At 33.5% G+C, this 21,322-nt stretch overlaps 1 protein-coding gene across 1 annotated transcript in view; it reads left to right on the plus strand.

The window, feature by feature from the left end:
* Nucleotides 1-15,290, plus strand: part of LOC119836740 — a 70,124-nt gene extending 54,834 nt beyond the window's left edge. The window contains exons 2-7 of the mRNA XM_038362187.1: nucleotides 2,545-2,753; nucleotides 3,053-3,188; nucleotides 9,861-9,994; nucleotides 11,878-11,993; nucleotides 13,837-13,940; nucleotides 14,632-15,290. Coding sequence (XP_038218115.1) covers nucleotides 2,545-2,753; nucleotides 3,053-3,188; nucleotides 9,861-9,994; nucleotides 11,878-11,993; nucleotides 13,837-13,940; nucleotides 14,632-14,726 — 794 coding nt within the window. The 3' untranslated portion in view covers nucleotides 14,727-15,290. The remainder of the gene's footprint in view (nucleotides 1-2,544; nucleotides 2,754-3,052; nucleotides 3,189-9,860; nucleotides 9,995-11,877; nucleotides 11,994-13,836; nucleotides 13,941-14,631) is intronic.
* The last annotated feature ends 6,032 nt before the right edge of the window (nucleotides 15,291-21,322 follow it).

Consider the following 21,322-nt stretch of genomic DNA (forward strand, 5'->3'; position numbering starts at 1 on the left):
AATTATTTACAAATATTCTCTCTAATCCGGCCCTGCAAATAGCATAACTCTTTTAAAAACAAACCGTAAATTTGGAGATTTAAAATGCTTTTATCTGTGTTTGCGACGATTCGCGCTGTGTTGAATTAAATTCGCTGTGAAAATAGTTTGCGTAAGTAAATGTCCACTAAAATGTGTGCGTGTTTCGATCAGCGTTATGTACACAGATAGACAGACATTTATTTATCTATCTATCTGTATAAACGGTAACTTATTTTGATGTAAATATACAGCACAATCTAATCATCCATACAGTTCAACGAATACGTTTGGACACAGGCTATCGTTCGGGTGTCAAGGGGCGAGACGCGGGAGGGATGAGCCCGAGTTACATATGCTATGATGTAAGCAGCTCAGGACAGTATATAAGGGCTGCCGCCTGCATATATTTTATTATTTTATGCAATTGTAAGTACAAGAACAGCGAAATCCCGTACAGGATCTTTTCGATATTTATTACTACATTATACACTATTTTAAATTCCTTTTTTCTAGTATGGAACTTAAGTATTTTGTGTTTGACCTGTGTTAGCAGTTAATATAGTTCTACGTAAAATGTATACTCATACGTAAAAGTAGAAATAGGAAAGAAACTCAAAACTACTCACTAAAAAATGTTTTATCACTAGAATGCTAAGAACGTATTTTCCAAGTAACTACGATTGTTTTATTTCGACCTATTTTAATTCGATTGAAACTGACAGGAGTTGCCAAATAAATTGGACGTTTATTAGAAATCATCTCACGACGTCACTTAAATTATAAAAGTACGTCCCAGATAGCATTTTTAATAAAACCTTTTTTAAATGCAAAATTTATCTCTCGTGATATGAACGTAAAAATATGTATATCGTTATCCGATACGCTTCTATAAATCTGAATAAAATAAGTCGCCGACATAAACAGTAATTTGTGTAAAACCTGTGTGAAACTGTATTTCTCGTTGGCATTAATTAATGTCTAGGGAATTATTGGTTATTAATGCGATAAAAATGTGGGTTACGCGTTGTAACCGTGTTGCATGAAGACAAATGGTTATATGTAAATAAGATTATCATTGTTCAACACTTGGTTATTTGTACAACTGCGTTAAGTGGATTAAATGAACTAAAAGCATGTTTTACAATGCCTTAAAGTGTATGATCTGCTACAATATAAATGCAAAAATGTCTATGATATGATATTGTGTTGAAATGAATAAGTTTTATATGATAGAAAAAACATCTAGCAATATTAGGTATCAAATGTTTATTTGTAATTAATGAATCATTAAGAACTGCTTACTCAATTACGCTGATCTCAGGATTGGGGATGAAAATAAAATAGCCAATTAGAAATTAATATGTGGGCGGTACACGTGTAATAATGTTTTCTAAATCAATGAGTTGTTTACTCTGTCGTCACAATAACAAATTACAGGCTGAACGGTAATGAGGAATAAATATTTTCCTATGTACGCTATTATGTATTCAAAATAATTGTAGTATGAAATTTTAACGGATATTGACATTTTACACGCTTTTATTAGATTCATTTTTACACTCAATTTTGACTCATTTTAAATGGACAGATTTAATTCAAACTTTGTACACTTATTAAAGGAGAAAGAGAGAGAGGGATTGGATGAGATAATTTTATCGTACTGCTTAGAATGGACAAGATTAAATGATTTTTTAATGTATATTTTGTATAAGAAAGTATTTTATTATATCATTAAAGCTTGTATTTTTTTTGTTTTAATTAATATTCCAGGCTAAATATAAATATCCTTAGAATAGAAGGATCAAGGAGGAACAAGCAAATTCCTGTCTCCGTTATTAGGTGATAAAAAAATGCAAAGTTTTAACATGCCGTCCGAAGTACCAGGCAATAATAACTCAAAAGAGTATTAAGAGCAAGATTTGAGGAGCTGCGATAACCTCCCTGTCGTTTACCGTTACGAGCTAACTTCTAACGAGACTCATAAACTCTGTATTTACTCCACCTTCGCTCAGTTCTGCGAATCGTAAAATATTACAAGTTTCGAAATTGTTAAATTTTTAAACGAATATCTGCTCTTTGTTGACGCCTTAAGGGTTGGATTCGTGTGTATTTTCCCTTGTTTAAATACAGTAGTTTGTAGTGATTATTTACAACATTTTAAATGTTATAGCGTTGTGTGGCGTTAAAGTCAAAAGTTTTATGAAATACGGACATTGCAAAATAACACACTATACTAAATTTTTATTAAATAATAAATAATCCTAGCAAAAACGATATTGCATTCAAATCTTGCATCTTGCTACTTGCAATATGTATGACGACGAGTCATGTCATTACGATTTTATTAAGAAAATACTAAAACAACATTACATAGTATATTTTCTCGTGTGTTTTACTATAATAACTAGTCGGAGATCTTATAAAATAATATAATAAAATAATCAAAACAATTTTCCATACGTTAATTTATTCACAAATTTTTTGTACGGTAAACAAAATAACACAATTTTCTCTTCGTTACAGGTACGGTCAGCACGTTAAAATTCCTCCAAATCCACGTGCCCAAAGCGGTATTAACCGGCCAAAACGCGGAGCTGATGTGCACATATGAACTAGAAGGTGCACAACTATACTCCATACGGTGGTACCGTAATATGATAGAGTTTTATCGCTATGTGCCTAAAGAATCGCCTGCCACTAAAGTGTTCCCGGTTGCTGAGATTAAGGTTGATGTAAGTATTATACGTATCCTACCAATATTATAAATGCGAAAGTTTGTAAGGATGTGTGTGTGTTTGTTGCTCTAACGCAAAAACTTCTAAACCGGTTACAATAAAATTTGGTACGTAGACAGCTGAACAAGTGGAATAACATATAGGCAACTTTTTATTCCGATTTTCCTACGGGATACGGACTTACGCGGGTGAAACCGCGGGGCGCAGCTAATCTTCTATATTGTTAAGTTCATGAATAAATCATGAATGAGTCGCGTTTTACATCCTTTAAAAGCCTTCAACGTTTTGTTTCCTAGGTAGCAAGATCGGATCAGAATCGAGTAGTATTAAGGGAGGTGGATAGAACCTTAACCGGCGAATACCAATGTGAAGTGTCTGCAGATGCCCCACTTTTCCACACAGACATCAAAGCAGCAGAGATGGTGGTTGTTGGTATGTATTTACAATAACGTATAATACACGATACGATACGACACGATACGATATGACACAGCAATGCACAATCCAACACAGTACAGCACAACACAACAGAACAGAGTAGTGGCTCAGTAGCTTAAGCCATATAATAAAAAAATCACGGGTGTTATCAGATGAAGTAAACTTTTATTATATACTATGGTTTTTATGATTAAATCAAACTTCGTAGATGTAAATATCATTTCAGAACTCAAAACAAAACACTCAACGTTCTAAATAACAACTCAAAGTACATAATCGTTCCTTGATCTTATTACGATCTCAATACATAAAAGATTAATTAATCGAGAACACTTCATCTAATCAAGCGTCTTCTAAAATGTATTTTTAATCTGCTACCGTGTTGAAAAATGTAAGAAAATCAACTCTGTTTACATGAATAATTACTCCGCTTTGCCAGCGATTGAAATGGCTCGTGCATACTAAATTTTATGTTGTTTTGATTTAGTAGCTTCCGTGATTTCAATGTTTATATTTGATTTGAAGTGGTGTTTATTTATTTTACAAATATTTAATGAAGTGAGGGGTTAACAAGTGCACTAGAAATTTAATCAAAATCGTTTATTTGTATAATTACGTGCTTAAATGAAAACTCAATTTACTTTTTTATTTATTTGTTGACACGTGGTGTGTTTACTATCACTTGCGAAAAGTGGTGATTTTGGAGTAATAACTACGTTTTCTGTATTGTGATTCATATTGTTTATTTAATATAATATATGAGAAAAAAAGTGTAATAAATAAGATAAAAATAAATAATTATGTTTTTTATTGATAATACATCCAGTCGTGGATAAAAAATGCTATGGTTTCTCCGTAAACATTTCTAGCATTGTCAAACAGAATGCGTACTTATCCCGCGTCAAAGCACTAACCTAACGCCGCTTTATTTCGCCGAATTTTATTATATAATAATTTCCTATTCTACATCTTTCGATAAGGAAAGAATTGACGACAAGAACAAAGGAATTTGGACTAGAAAGGGCGAGGAAATTAATGGCGGGCCTCCCCCGCTCACTGATGCATGCTACTGTTTCACGGCGTTCCTATGAGGATGTGGTACTTAGCCCAGTGCAAGCTGGCTCTGTTCGTTCCAAAGCGTGGTCGACTTCCGTGCCCAAACGTATAAAACTGAAGTCCCGTGTCCCCTAGTGGAGTATGGGGCAGATGATGTACATCTGTTTCACTGATCGATTTTCTTTACGGACGAGTAGGTGATCAGCCTTCTGTCTCCTGCCAGATCGAGACATTTTTTTTTGCGTCCCCACCGAGAATTGAACCCAGCACCCTCGGTTCTACGCTCACGCGTTAACCACTGTACCAAAGAGGCGGTCGATCGGCGGTCGGCGGTCGCCCAAACGTATACTTTACCTTAAATCGGTTTCCATTCAATTTAACGCTAATTGACAATCCATATAATGATTTGATTTAGTTCTTGGTTATGTTATAATTACTCCTGCATGATGCAACGTTACTATCAATTTTAAGTCTAATAAACGCTGTCTACATACAAGACAATTAGCAAGGCAAAGGCTCTATACAATTCCTTTGTTTGATATACTCAAACGCGGACGGAATGTATTTCCTTACAGCGAACTGAAGCTGACAGAGGTACATGTATTTATAACTAACAATTACATGTAAGGTGAATGTGTAACAATGTAAATAGCTAATATAAGTAAATATTAATTGTGACCGAAGAATCTGTAATAGCTTCTCGGTTGAATACTAGCGAATGCGTACTTATTTAATGTAATTACTTTAGAGATTAGTAATAACTTTGCTTTCGTATGAATGTAACAAATTTTTATAATGGAAGAAATAGGCACATTTCCTGTATATGCTTATTTATAGCATATATTATATTTTAATATATAAAGCAGTCTAGCCTAGTTGTTCTTTTTGTATGCATGAACGTGCTACTCTCAGGAACTACTAAGCCGATTTGGATGTAACGGAAAACAATCAGTCGACGGATTACAATCTCGCGGAAATCTAAACTTCGTTACCTTATAACTTTTTACTGAGTGAATAGATGCTAATGATTATTTTTTCATTTGAAAGCTGGTTCCTCATGTGTTGTTCCATTTATTTGAGTTAATTACCGTTTGAAGGCTGTTTTTAGGCAAAAACAATTATACAATGTCAAGAGAATTATATTTTTGATATGTCCTATTAGAATTGGTCGTTTCAAGGCGTAATCAATAAAGATATATGATATTTGGTGGCTCCCGTGTCTTGGCTATTTCTTTGCCTAGTTCAGACACTTTAAAACCGGTTCAAAACAATTACACAGTGTCCAAAATTCAATTATGTTATTTGCTACGTACCTTTCGAACTGGCCACTTCAAAGCCTAATCAATAAAGATATTCACCATTACCAAGCCCTTCCCACAGAATTCTTTATTTAAAAATAAAATAAGAAGAAAAGAAGTATTTTCTAGGACAGTATTATGTTATCTGTGGTATTGCTAAATATTGCATATTCATAATGCAGCTGCTATATCGTCGACACGTTGCCAAAAAACAAACAGGCCCGTTCGATTTCAATCTGCCACGTCGTTTTTTAGTTTGCATTTGTTCAATTCTACAACCTTTGTATTGTGGATGGTTTTATATTTTCCTGACCCGGTGATATGTAGGTAAATACGAGTGCTATATACGACTTTATTGTGCAAAGAATAATGTATATTATGGTTTGTTTGTAAACAGAAATTCCAATGGTGATGACAACTATCCATATTTAAACGAAGCAATATATTTAAACACAGCAATATGTTTATACATTGAATTACATAAATTCAAATACGATTGCTTATATTTACTGATCGTATAATTATGTGTAAGCTAGATAAAAATCATAGACAGATTCAGATAATTATTTGTCAAATAAAGCTAGATATTTAAGAAATTTAAAAAGTGTGTATTTAGATATAACGCGTAGATGTAGCTTTTCAGTGAAATAAATATTCCAAATAATATATTTTCATTTTTAAATGCTTTTGTAAACTCACTTACGTTCCCTCCCAAATGAAGGACATTTTTTCATTTTGTTTGTTTTATTTGAAAGATGAATTAATCGAGAATGTTCTTGGCCAAATTTGATAAAAACCAAATACTTTTTACGATTCCCTCATTAAAATGTATCCCGTATCAAATGACGGCTCGACCAGTGACGAATTTCTAATACAAGATGGCCGCCGACCCAAATAGGGGATTATAAAATTTCCATTTAATTTACTTATTAACTATATTTAAGATGCGACAAATTTTCCAGGGATATATTTTAATGAGAAACGAGCCAGCCCGCATCAAACAAATTCTATCTATTACGTTTTGTTTAGGCGTGTTTACAAATTGAGTGAAAGGTCCGATCCCATTCAATTCGACTCATTCACGCCCGAATAAAGATTCACCGTTGAATGGAGAATGCTTGTCAGCGTTAAGAAAATGCTTGGGAAAACTTTATTTCGTTCTTTGTGGCTATTTCGATGTTATTTTATATGGTGTAATTAATGCGATTGTTTTCGTGTGATGTTTCCTTTCGGTTATACTAAGGTTTGTATTGTCTTGTTGTTTGATTTTACGCAAGTATTATACTTTAATAGGATTTGATTCGATTGAAAATATGATTTATTGTTATATCATTAAACCCGATGTATCGAACACTTCGCATAGAACGCGGTCATGGGAAGGATAAATTTATATAATGAATAAATCGCGTTTAACTCCATTAAAAAGTTCTAAAAGACATCTTTAGGTAGTATATTGATAAGTGAGGCGATTATCATACAATCATGTTAACACGGATTGTAGTATCATCAAATTCGAAGGCATAAAATATGAATCTCTTATGGATAAAATTGCTCTTGCAAACAGATTCGGTTAACTCAAAATAAACTTCTTTCACTAATTTTTATTTTATATTATATTAATTTACGTTTTAAATTGACCTTTGATTATCATGTTTATGACTTTCATCATCTGTACAATAAACATCCACACCCTCAAACCCACTACTATCACGCAACAGTTTCCACTACTCAACCAACCAACTCCATATAAAATAACAATGCAACAAAACCTCATCTTTTATAGAAACAAATCGTAAACGTATACGGAAATAGGTCGCGGCAGAGGGCAAAAACTAACATTGTTACACTACAACACTTATCTTTGAAAGAAATATCGCATGTGACACTGGTACCACTGTCCCACTTCTCAAGTGACAACAGATCTAAAAACCTGTCATGTATGTAGTTTATTTTAATACCAACACGGACTTTGCTTCAAACGTCAGAGTATTTCACGACAAAGTCTTCATAGATCTGTAGGTACTCGTATATGTGTTCCAATAATATATAATACAACGCTTAGTTAGTCAATAAAACATTTAGTTTTTCAGACGCTGATTATATAAAAAATACTTAAAACATCTTCGATAGAATTTTCGTGTGTTTAATTTTACGCGAGTATTATACATTTAAAAATTAAAGACTTTTTAACGAATTTAAACGCGATTTATTCATTATATTATCAACCCGGCGTTTCGAACACTTTACGGCGAGCGTGGTCACGGGGAGACTCCCTGTCTCCCGTCGTTTAATTTCTAAATCTTTGATAGATTTTATTCTGTTAGTTAAATTCTTTTAACTGTATGTGGGACTCTGACTGACATCGAACCTTAAAGAAGTTTTAAGTTTTAGATTATGTTTTCATAGACTGTTGTGTCTATGCGATCACCCGTTCGTACGCAAGCATGTAAATACACAATTTAAGAACAGATTAAGTCTTTGGTGGTCCTCATTTTCTCCATTTCAGGGACATAGGATTCCTAGGGTTTTGTAGATGCATAGATTCTCGATTGAAAAATATTAAGTGCATTTTATAGCTAGTTTGTGATAAAATTAACTTTCACTGATAAATGCATACTAAAAAAATGCTTATCAATGTTATAGTTATAAGAATATTATAGTTACCCGTTATGTAATCAATCGATCGCAACTAAATCTAAAAAAATCTTCTAACATCTGTGGGTGCATGTCAGTTTCCACAGCGATACAATGAAAGGAAATAAAACGCTTTACCGAATATCCCAGCGTATTTGATACGCTAAAAATCCATGACTAACGATGCAACATAATAGCTATCAAATGCACAAACGTCACAAGCGTTGATATTGGTTTGTTTTAAACTAATCTGGTCGCTTGTTCAGGCTTTTCCCGGGTAAAAATTGGTTTTAATTTTGAATTTTTAACATTTATTATCCTAACCTAAAGTAAATCTTCACTCATAAGTGGCGTAACTAACGAAGCTTTTTATGTATATTCATCAAATAATTATAAAAATTTAACTCGTGAGATTGCAAACAACCGAAAAGTTATGAAATCTATCGATGTAAAACCATTAACGATTATGTTCCTAAGAATGTTATAAGTTATGTCATATGAATTTTTATAAATGTAAATTAATTATCAATATGGGAGTGTCAGTTGTTCATATTTTAACTGAAAAACTACAAATACATTATTATTATTATATACCCTCAGAAATGGCATCAAGGTTTAATTTCCAACAAAGTAGGCACAGGAATGGCAGGCTTGTAACTGCGTAGGTTGTTAAAACTAATAGCCTCGGGCCTTATGTCAGACTAAAAACTCGGGGCTTATTGTCTTAATCTACAATAGGATTTCCGTATTGGCTGGAAATAAAAGGCCTGCGTGGAAACGTGGTGCGCGGAGATAAACAAATCGGGATTACAACCTTTAAACCCATTTTAGTTTGCCGATGCTCGACGACATTTTCTTTTAAAATGTAGCTTAAAATCGATGCTATCCATGGTGAACGTTTACCCAAATTCTGGATAAAAGACTCTGGTTTAAATACTATTGAGTGAGAAAAGACACAAAGGGATTATTGGTCTTTTCAGAGTCTTTTGGTTAAAAACCTGTATGTACCTAATGTTTCAGTTAAGAAAAATCGTTTATTCTATAACAATTTTTATTTTAATATTATGTTATTTAATATTTATTTAAATTGGTGCCATATTGATAAAAATATATCGGCGCGTAGATTATTTTAATATTAAATAACGTTATTTGATTGAAGTAATAAGTTTTAGAATAATTAAATGTAATTTAAGTGCTTTGTTGCAAATTGTCACGAGTATTGTTGATGGTCATTTTCATTCTTTAAAAACATATTTAATGCGATATTAAATTAAGAGCGGGTAGCCTCGAATGGAGTAGTTCGACGACATCTTTGCGGTGCGGCTTGGTGCCTCATAATTGACAGCGGCCACCCGAGACGGACGTGTTCTAACCTATTGGTTCTTGATCCGCTCTAATCTTAAATTCTATGTTGTACTTTGATTTAAATAGTGATTTAATCGTTAAAGTAAACCTTGAACATTACAAACGTGATTTGATTTCTGTGTTATCTTGTTCACGCTCACAATCGAGGACAATAGCTTGGACCGCTTCAGAAAGCCTTAGAGACAAATATAAAATGTATACGTACTTTTCTATGTATTGTTCATTATTTACTTTGAAACATCACATGTGCATAAAAATCCATCAATGAACTCACCATATAAAAAGCCTTTATTGATAAAACTGTGTGTTCCAGAACCGCCATTTATCGGTCCCAATATAACGTCGGACCGAATGACGTACGTCGGCGGTGATCACATACAAGCGAACTGTTCATCACCACCATCATTACCAGCTGCCAACATAACGTGGTACGTCAATGAACAAATGGTAAGTTTATTGTGTTATGAACTCAATCTATCTACATAATATTTAACATAAATCATGTCACGTAATCATAAGATTTTGTGTTATAAATATTTGATGCTGGAGACACCATCAATTATTCTCTTCTTCACTCTTCCCTGTTCATTAATAGAAAGAAAGAAAGAAGATAGGAAAAAACATTCATTTGGCGACATGAAACACAAAAACACAGTTAAATTAAAAAATAATAAAATAAACAACTAAAAACAAAAGTAACTAATAATAGCGAAGAAAAAAAATACAACAATACGATAATAGTTTAGAGTTTTCGAATATCCTTACTTAATTAATCCGAAATTGTGTTATTTGTTTGTTTACCTTTCTTTCAAATCGCAATGGATCGTATAACATAGGCTCATTTTAACCGCGGTAGAATATATCATTGCTATGGACACTTCCTTTGAATAGGCAAGCCCAGCTGCGGACGGAAAGCTAGTGTCACATAAACAGACAAAAATATAAATAGTGTAAATCACATCTATTATTAAAATAAACCTTCCATGCCATTTTAAAAATTCCACCCACGGTATTCAAAGCTAGGTTCCGCTTCAACCAGTCTGCAAATATAAACAAACGAAGCGAAAATGACGCAGCTCTGCGATGGACAGTTCTAGGCTGTATGTTTATCCACGGTGCTGATATAAAACTATTAAAACTTGGTCCATTGGTCTCGAATTGAAAGGTTGTTTATGCTCAGATTGACAAATTATTATTAATTGATTGAATATTAGATATGAATCTATAGGTAAAGTGTATTTTAACAGAGCTTTGTAAATCAAAGCGTTTTGTGAAAAGGATAAAGTGCTGGAATCTAAAAGATTCCATAATATTGCTCGACTTATAAAATAATGATTTGTTTTTAAAATAAAAACGTATTTAAAATATAATTCCTATGACCGTTTGTATGAAGTTCGGATTGATAATAGCTGAAGAATGCAAAGGAAAACATGCACTTTTTTAAATAAAGTATTGAAATAGACCACAAAAGTTTTGCCTCTGAGATTTCTTGTATATGGACCCCATGATAGTCTACCTACACATAACGAATTCAAGAAAACATTTCCACATGTTATAACGTCGCAACAAATAAAACTGAATGTGACACAAGTAATTAAAACATGTTCTCATAACTCAGAATTATCTCGCATTAAAATTACACTCTCTGCCTTAATTAACGCTCGTCAATGATACTTGGCACACTTTTATAGGAAACTAAATTTTTTTTACAGTGTTGTGTGTTAGATGTATTGTTTATTATGTATTCATTACTACATATCACACCTCACACTTATCATACTAATATCATAAATGTTAGAGTTTGTTTTTATGTTTATCCGTCAATCACGCTGAAACTGTTGAGCGGATTTTGATGAAATTCGGTTTAAAGATACGGTATGAGCTGACTTGGGTGACAGGATACTTTCATCGCGATTAAATTCACCCTGGGGATAAAACAGGAACCTTGATATCCGGGCGCAGCCGGGACGAGCGTCTAGTTATTATATATATTATAAAATGGGCCTGCTACTTTTTACTAAGAATCACCATAGAAAGATGGCACCATGACATAGAAAGATATTAAATTGTAAAGAGATGCGTCCTGCACTAAAAGACAATTTCAAGTCTTTTTTAGCCACTCGACCCGACATCATAATCACGAAGTTAGCTTTACCAATATTTATTAAACTATTCGAATAGAAATATTTACAAGCAAATTACACCACAAAACGATACGAAACGGTAATTGTCATATCGTGCTTTTAATCACCGAAAAGGTTAACAGTGTTTATTTCAATGTAAACGGCTCTAACAAAGTTTTATTTAGGCAATTATTTAAATTGTCCCAGGTGCCGAGTTTCACAGCCAACCACGTGACGAACTTCAGTAATGGTTACGCGTCGAGTTTGTCTACTTTGGAGCTTGAAACAGCTGTGCTTTCACCTCTGCCGATGCTTATGATACGGTGATTATAATATTTTTATATTTTGGTATGTAGTGTGTTTTATTTTAGTCTATGTATTAGGTATTTTTAGTCTATATATAAGGGTGACCGCCTCCTTGGTACAGTGGTTAACGCATGAGCATAGAATCAACGGGGCCTGGGTTCAATTTTAAAGTGGGGATGCAGAAAAAAGATGTCTCGGTCTGGTAGGACACAGAAGGCTGACCTATTTGTCCGTAAATAAAATCGATCAGTGAAACAGATGTACATCATCTGCCCCATACTCCACTAGGGGACACGGGACTTCACATAGGGGTATTGCTGAATGTTAATGTGGATAAAGTTAGTACTTTTGTAACATCACATTTTAAGATTCAAAAATAGATTCTGAACTCGTCTAGCACGCTGTGCTTAATCGATATGGTTCAATTATACTTCTTAGTTATTGAACCATCGTAAATTAAAAAAATCATTGCTTTTAATCAAAGAAAATTAAAGATAGCAGAGTAAGCAAACGTTGTTAAGTAGGTATACCGTATAATATCAATAACAAAAGTAGTGTTATAGTCTATACTAGCTGCGCCCCGCGGTTTCACCCGCGTAAGTCCGTATCCCGTAGGAATATCGGGATAAAAAATAGATGTTGGCCGATTCTCACACCTACCCAATATGCTTACCAAATTTCAGAGGAATCGGTCAAGCCGTTTCGGAGGAGTATGGCAACGAAAACTGTGACACGAGAATTTTATATATATAGATATACCTAAATATTAAATTAAATGGCATATTTTCAGTATTTGTTGTTGACTAGCTTTGTGTACAAAATATGATGAGGATATAAGGGATAAAAGGATTATATAATTTCAGTGTTAAAATTTTATATCAAATTAATTCAGGGTCCAAACTACAAAGCAGAATTCGATGAACTTTCAATTCTGTTCTGTTTGGTCATTTGCACAACCATAGTTTTGTACACCTAACAATATAATATTGTAAATTTGTATTACTCAAGTTAGAGTATCGATATTACACGACAAATTCTACGTTGAGCTAAATCTAACGGCACGTGCTCACATGTGTGATACTGCTAATTGCAGAGAGAACACCCATGCCTAATATTAGACACGATTTAAACTTTTCCTTTCAAAATTGATGCAGTTTCTTAGTATTCTATCAATTCACATGACTTCATAACTTGTCTTTTCTCACATTCTATTTTATTTTACTATCTACTATCTCTGACTATCCAAATTTATTCAAAATTATTGTAGTTGCTTACGCTGGATTTATCTAAATCCTTTAGAATTAGTAAGGTTAACTCTCCCTAAGTCGCCTCTTCGGTATTGCGCTTAACGCGGTATCGTAGATCAGGATTCGATTCCCAGAAAAATATAACAACAAACTCGGCCTGGCAGGGAACAGATGTTAGAAACAGATCACGTGAGCCGGAGGCCCATATGATTTTCCTTACCCTTCCCAGTCCTTACCTTTATTTACTCTTCAATCCATTCTTAATCCCAATCTAAATCCAATTTGAATCCGGCAATCCATTTGTCGAGGCATAAGGTCTGCAATTAACCTTACGCCTCTACAAATGTTCATGGGCGGCTGTAACGCTTACCATCAGGCGGCCCACAAGCTCCATTGCCGAAGATGATGTTAATAAAAGCTGTTTATATAGTAACAGAAAAAGTATCGTATCGTAAAGTATCGTTATAAGATGACATGCGACCTTGTACCTCTCTCTTATTTTGCTATTAGAAGTTAAGGAGAAAAATGAACATCGTGCTCCACTATCGAAATAAGCATTGTGCATACGAACGCACCCTCGCAAGGGTATTCAATACGCGAAATTATATTACAGATGCGAGGCTTCCATTTTCGACGTGTGGAAATCAGCGAGTCACGCTGTTGTCCTTCGGGAGAGGAACGCTAACCCAGTGTCGGCGTTAGGGCGTAGTTTCACAGGTAAATAAAATGTCTTTGGGCTTCTTTTTGAATCCGTGTGATTGGAGTTGAATGGATACATAATTTACGTAACCTGTTTATACGGAATATACTACAAAATAATGTTTATGTTCTAATATATATGTGGGTATATAAAACGTAAAGGTGACATTGACTGATTTAATTATATATAGTCCAATTTACTGGACCGACCGGCTGAAATTTGGCATCCAGATAGCCTCTATGATGTACTTATCCGCTAAGAAAGAATTTTGATAAATTCTACGTTCAAGGATATAAAATAGGGCATGAAAATATTCACCATGAAGATTTATATTAACCAGCTGAGTGAAGCCGGCAACAGCTCCACAAAAGCTACAGCTTTGTGAATGCTCATGGGCAGTGGCGTTGCCTCATGTGACCCACTTGCTCGGTTGCCCGCTCTGTTATAAAAAAAAAAAAAAAAAAAAAAGAAGCTGTAGGCAACAGCTATTGTATAAAATTCTGTTGTGACAGTATTTTACCAAAGATCTCTAATATGTTTAAATCGATTTAAAACTGCTGTTTATTATTGTGTAATACTTATTGGGCGGATAGGTTATAAAAAAGGGTTGAAAATGGCCCCGCAATCAACCAAATATATTTCGATAAATATTGTTAATTTGTCATTGTATTATTATGTTGTATACGGCTAAAATTTGCTTCCTTACAGGTGCCGCCACCGAAGCTTGCAATCCAACGATTCACATGTTACTTTTACATATATTAATAAAATTTGTATTACAAAACTATACTGAAATAAGATAGCTGATTTAATACGATTAGATAGTCACGTTTATAAACTAAGAGTGTAGAAAAGTCAGGGTTTTAAAATATATTGTAAGGGTTTATTGAGGAATTCGCTTCTTTTGTTTTCACTGTTGAAATTAAATAGATTGTTAACGATTATGAAGGTACGTGTTAATATATCTTTATCGGTTTGTGATAATTTTTTTAACCATTGAATAACCCACTTATATATATATTACTCTTTACGATTTAATCCTTTATTGTGTGAAAGACGATAGTGAAATATGGAATTTAACGGTCGCAGTGTGAAATTTGAAATTTGGCCTTTTTTGGTCGTTTTTAATTCCTCCAATTACAGAAAACATAACAATGAAATGTAGTTTTGTAACTATGTATCAATGTACTGTATTTGTAAATTCATTATAACGCCATTTAAAGAACCGTTTCCTCATGAAACTGTAATATTTTAAATTAGTAATATATCGCTGCTGAAGCGATAAGACTCTCTTCATATTAGTAGTTTTCTTCATATTGTGTGTGTGTGTTGTTCTATTTTTCGTATAGGTATACAATGAAGAGTTTTTGAGTTGATTTAATAGATCAATTTATACGTAATATAAACATAAAAATGCGTTTATGTTTATATTACGTATAAATTGCATGCTAGCTAAGCTAGCTAAGTTTATGAATGAATGCATGCTAGCTTAATAGCCTTCGCAAAATCATAAACACAAATTAATTAATTATGTCATATTTGTGATATTTTTATTTTAGATTACACGTACCTTGATAACTGATACAAAAAAACGTAAATCAAAAAATTACTTTCTCAATAAAGTTACGTATATTATTATAATAGACTGAATATAGAAAATTAATTTACATGTATATATTATTGTAATTGTTGTGTAAATAATTTGAATGTTTATATAATTTCGCTGGATAATTTTAGGTAAGTATACGGTAATATTTAAGCGGTTGTATATTTAAAAACAATAAGTAATTAAATATAAATCTTATTTCAATAGGTATCACGTTGAATATTAAATAAATCACAGTCTAATTGTTTCTCGTTTTAGCGAGTTTTGAATATAATTTATACATCATACGAAAAAAATCGTATATTTTTTAATTTGCTTTTGTTTGTTTTTGATGATGTTTTTAAATTAAACGTATCTGTAATTGTAGAAATTTGGTTTTTGGGCACTATCCTAAAATAAATTAAAAAACATTTTTTTTTTTGTTAATTTTATGAAAAAATGTTTTATTCGTATAATATGTAGTTAAAACTAGATAATGGCTGTGTAATTTATAGTAGTAATATTTAATACTTGTGTATGAAATCAAATGAAAAGGTGCATTATTAGTAGCTTTTTGTTATTATATAATTGAAGATACTCTTCATATTTAATGTTCATTGGGAATATTCAAATAAGGAGACTTTAATTAATTCCTTATGCTCCGTAATAATTTAATATTGACAATTTTTTGAGTAAATTTTTGCTTGTTTGTATTTGTATCTTCAATTATATAAAGCGATAGTTGTAAATTTGTAAATAAGTGTAATTTATTGAATAAAATATTCTAGTCGGATTCCAATATATTTTTTATTGATAATAATAATTGAAATTTAAAGTTTTACGCAATTTATTACAAACATGCTACCGTGTAGGTACATGCGTAGCACCAGTGTAGCGCATAACGCGTAGCAGACATGCTTAGACGACATGCTACACGCGTAGCAATCATCGAGGGCTTTATACGCAGGAATACATTTGAAAAGGTTAAATTTGTAACGGGGTTCTCGATTGATTAAATTGATAGACAAAAATTGTAGTTAATTATAATTTTCTATATGTGTTTAATACAACCAACTCGCGCAGAAAATAAGGACGTCTTTCGATAAATGAATTGATAAATACTGAAGTCTTTCAAAGGCTATGCACGAGTCATTAAGATAGAAGAAAATATTGTAATAACGATGTTTTATTACTCAGATATGTATGTATAATTAAAATGTTTTCAACATTAATTGGTTGACGAGTTACTACATGGCATTAATTTTTCATTCACTTTGTCAAATTTTGTCAAGAAATTCTACGGTGCGAGCGTTATTTAAGAATTCATTATCATCATTATCAGCCCACATATGTTCCCACTGCTGGGACTCAGGCCTCCTATGAGGGTTCAGGCCATAATCCACCACGCTGGCCAAGTGCGGGTTGGCAGATGTCACATGCCGTCGAACTTTTAATTCTTGGACATGCCGGTTTCCTCACGATGTTTTCCTTCACCGTTGAAGCAGTGGTGATGTTATCTACATGCGCAGATAAATTGAAAATCAATTTATTTCCTGCGCGCTCGCCCGGTCTCGAACCCCGACTTATCGATTTTGAAGTCCGAGGTCCTTACCACTGAGCCACCACTGCTTAATTTAAGAATTAAAATGGTCAAATACGTATAATTGTACTTGTTCGCCTGGAATATAATATGGGAGTGATTTTAGTGTAAATTATTATAAGAAGGTTAACAATAAAGTACTACTTGTGAGATTGAAGTTGTTTCATTTATCATTTCCTAAGTGTCTACCGCGGCTTCGTTCGCGTTGTTAAAGAAAAAAACCCAATGTTAATAACTACCAAATTACTTCGAAATTGATTTAGTGGTAAGCGTGAATAAGAAACGGTTAGACAGAGTTGCTTTCGCATTTACAATAGAGGGTAGGGAAAAAAATTCCTACAATTGGATTGTAATCTGTTATTCTTTCACATAAACAATTTCTAATGGATCTGTACGCAATTCAGGCCAGTCTAAATGTCATATGCTTATATAGGCTTATGTAGCAATTACCAAAAAAACATGAAATCGTTCATAGCCATATTTGTATGACCAACCTTAAATAGGATCTGAATTCTGTATGGGTTTAGGGACGGAAAAGGATAACGTTCTCAAATATAAATTATAAGCCGGGAACAATAACCTTTATTATGGAGCTATTAAAGTTTCCTTTATCGTCCATAAGTCGTTTTATCATTGTCTTAACATAATGGATACTAGAAGATTACTTATATGTCCTTATGTAATACAGTCTATTTATATGGGTTTTCCTTTTATATGAAAATTAGTTTCTTTTTAATTTTGCAGACATTGATATCCTATGACCATAATGAATACGAATTAATCATTATAGTTGTTAAATTACGTAAAAGTTTATGGATGCCCGTTTTTCATCTCTATTCATACCATCTGACATAAAGAGTATGAAGTAGGCGAAATGTCTAGACGGTATGATATTAAATTTAATAGATTTATATGTAGATAAATACCTATCACATGTATAATAATTGACAAATACTTTAAATTGTTACTTACACCATAATTGTTATACTCACCGCTAAATGCCAAATTAATTCGGATTAGTTTTAAAAAAGTAATAAAATTCACACGACATAACATTAAATTTATGTGCACACACACACAGCACACTTTCGTTACCACAGATCAGCGTGACATAGTAACATGCATGCATGCAAGCATAACATAGTATTTTCGTTTGGTGAGTTGAGGAGACCCATATCCGATTCTTCACCCTTCCAAGTCTAAATTCCTTATTCTCGTCACCAATTGTTTTTCCTTATCCTGTACCGTTAAAGACGGGTATCGCATTTGCAGCGACCCCATCTTTGCAAATTTAAATGAAATTTGTATTTCAATTCTATTCAATTCTCGAAACTAAAAACACAAGAAGTATATTAGAAATACAAATATAAATCTTTTGGAATATTTTACATTGTAAAAAGTTAAATGTCAAAATTGTTTCACAACTACTTCCGAAAGATTATATACTTCAGCTATAACAAAGGAATAACACCATTAATGTCACGGGATTAGGACGTTAATGGAATGGACACACACACCGTAATTTGTAACCAATTTAACAATCAATATGAGCATATAATTATTTTCCGATTAGAACATTCCAAGCGTACTAAATCCCTTAATCATCATCACCATCAGGTAATTATAAACTACATTGCTTAGTCTTCTGTGACTGTGAATTACCGTGAATTAAAGCAATAGCCAAATCGGATCAAATGTTTTAACTCCATCACGAAAACTACATGTGAGTAGTGAGGGCGCGCGTGTGTGTGTGTGTGTATGTGTATGTGCGTGTGTGTATGTGTATGTGTGTGTGTGTGTCTATGGCGTTGTAGTCTCCGAACGGATGAATAATTTTGATTTAGTTTTTTGTAGGTGCCGCTACAGAATTGAAGAACGACGGATTATTTATTTGTCACAATTCCCTTATGGGCATCAAGCTTGACGAGTAGAATATTTAATATCTTATTTTATAATTGGTTATTACATTTATTAGTATGTTTGATATTTTATTTAATGATTTGTTATTATATTTATGGTCTCTGTAACTACGTCACTTCGGCATACTAGTCTATCTAATAAAAAAACGGGTTGTCCAAAAACTATTTTCATAAAAATTACAGTAAAAAATATTTTTAAAATTTCACTGACTGCAATTGCCATTTATAAGAAATGTATTTTTTATTACATTTATGAATGTGACCGTAGAATCCTCAACTATTAAAAACCCAATGAATAATTCATAATAGACTTCAACGTTAGAAGTCTCAAATCAACATTATTAAATCAATTTCCATAAAGACTCGCACAACAAATGCATAAAACACAAGAGCCATTCTTCTATCAATGCTCACCTTTGTTGAATTCTAGCTTAATACCATTCTATTCAGTTGAGCGCACGTCAACAAAAGGCTTTAATAATCGAAATAAAAAACATATCAATGCAAGCTCCGTTCGTAAACAACCGGTGATATATTATCACTCGATGCCAGGCCTCAGTCATACACTCAAACGTAGGTATATAAGGATATATTTACCCGCTGGATATGAATGAATAATTCCAATATGATTTGTACTACGCTTTGTGCCATTTCATTTGAATTAGGCTGTCGTTTCTGAATGGGTCTTGATTAAACGGCTATAACCCGTGTGTTTTTAATTGTTTTCGAGTGCGGTTTGAGTTATTTATGAAAACGTTTATTCATTTTTCTTGTGCGTTTAATTGACTTGATAATATTATATACTAGAAGTTCGTCCCGGCTCCGCCCGGATATCAAGTTTCCTGTTTTATCCCCAGGGAGCAATCGGAATAATACTATTATTGTATAGTAAGCTGTAATTTATGTAATACTAGCTGCGCCCCGCGGTTTCACCTGCGTAAGTCCGTATCCCGTAGGAATATCGGGATAAAATTGCCTATATGTTATTCCAGTTGTCCACCTGTCTACGTACCAAATTTCATTGCAATCGGTTTAGTAGTTTTTGCGTGAAAGAGCAACAAACGCACACACATCCGTACAAACTTTCGCATAATATTAGTAAGATAGTAAGACGTTCATGAAAATTTTGTAATTATAATATTAGCCTGGATTAAGTTTACATTAAATTTTACTATGATTTAATTACAAACATAGCAACTATCGAATCAATTTAAACAGAACCATACCATAAAGTCGCTCTGTAACGTCGTGATACAAAGCCAAATAAACGCACTTTCATTTAAACAACATTAGTAAAGATAATGACAAGAGTATTACTAAGAATATAGATTTATTCAGTTCCTTTCACGGTCGTTTTATCCGATCATTCTAAACAGCAATCGTATCATCAAATCTAAAGGAGTTATTGACATACAACGGACACGTAAAGCTAATTAAAACGTGTTAATAAAATAGCTCGGTTAGGGTAACGAAACATTGCTTTTAACAGCTTGACAAGGGCCCACTCCGGCTATGCCCGTATATATTGCCATATGTAACGGTGGAATAATATTTGAAATCGGCCTAATTCATGAGATTAGCGCAATTCAAACAAACTCTTCAGCATTATTAGTGTAGCTAACATGGAATCAAAAACTGTCACACATTTATCTCAAACAATACATCAAGACAACCCTGGACGCAGGATGCCTAGCGATTTCACTCGCACTACGTCACCGAGATAGCTGGTGTTGTCTCTTGAATTTATCGGTGTTTGTCGAGCATTCTGCGTCAACGGGATACCATTTAACAATTTTGATGTACGATAAAACAACAAAGTTATGCGTCGCGAAGACTTACAGCCGGTGGAATCGTATGAATGGTGTCGTTTGCGGATTAAGGTCGACCTGATTGGCCTGATGCTGCTGAAGTTCAATGGATGTTGCATACAGTATACATGTAGTTTTTTTATGTCATAGCGGGCAATTGAGCTGGTGGTTCGCCTGATGGTAAGCGATCACCACCGCCCATGAACATTCGCAAAGGTAGGGCCTCTGCGAATGCGCTGCCCGCTTTTATGGGGTAAGGGAAAGGAAGGATTAACGACTGGAAAGAAGGAATGGACTGGGACGGATGAGGAAAAGGAAACGGGCCTCCGGCTCCCCCACTCACCGTACGAAACACAGTGGCATGCCACTATTTCACGCCGGTTTTCTGTGGGGGTGTGGTACTTCCCCGGTGCGAGCTGGCCCAATTTGTGCCGAAGCGTGCTCGACTCCCACAATATGTAGTATGAAAATTTTAATTATAAATATA

The sequence above is a fragment of the Zerene cesonia genome, chromosome 25 (assembly GCF_012273895.1).
Source record: "Zerene cesonia ecotype Mississippi chromosome 25, Zerene_cesonia_1.1, whole genome shotgun sequence".
Classification (NCBI taxonomy): Eukaryota; Metazoa; Arthropoda; class Insecta; order Lepidoptera; family Pieridae; genus Zerene; species Zerene cesonia.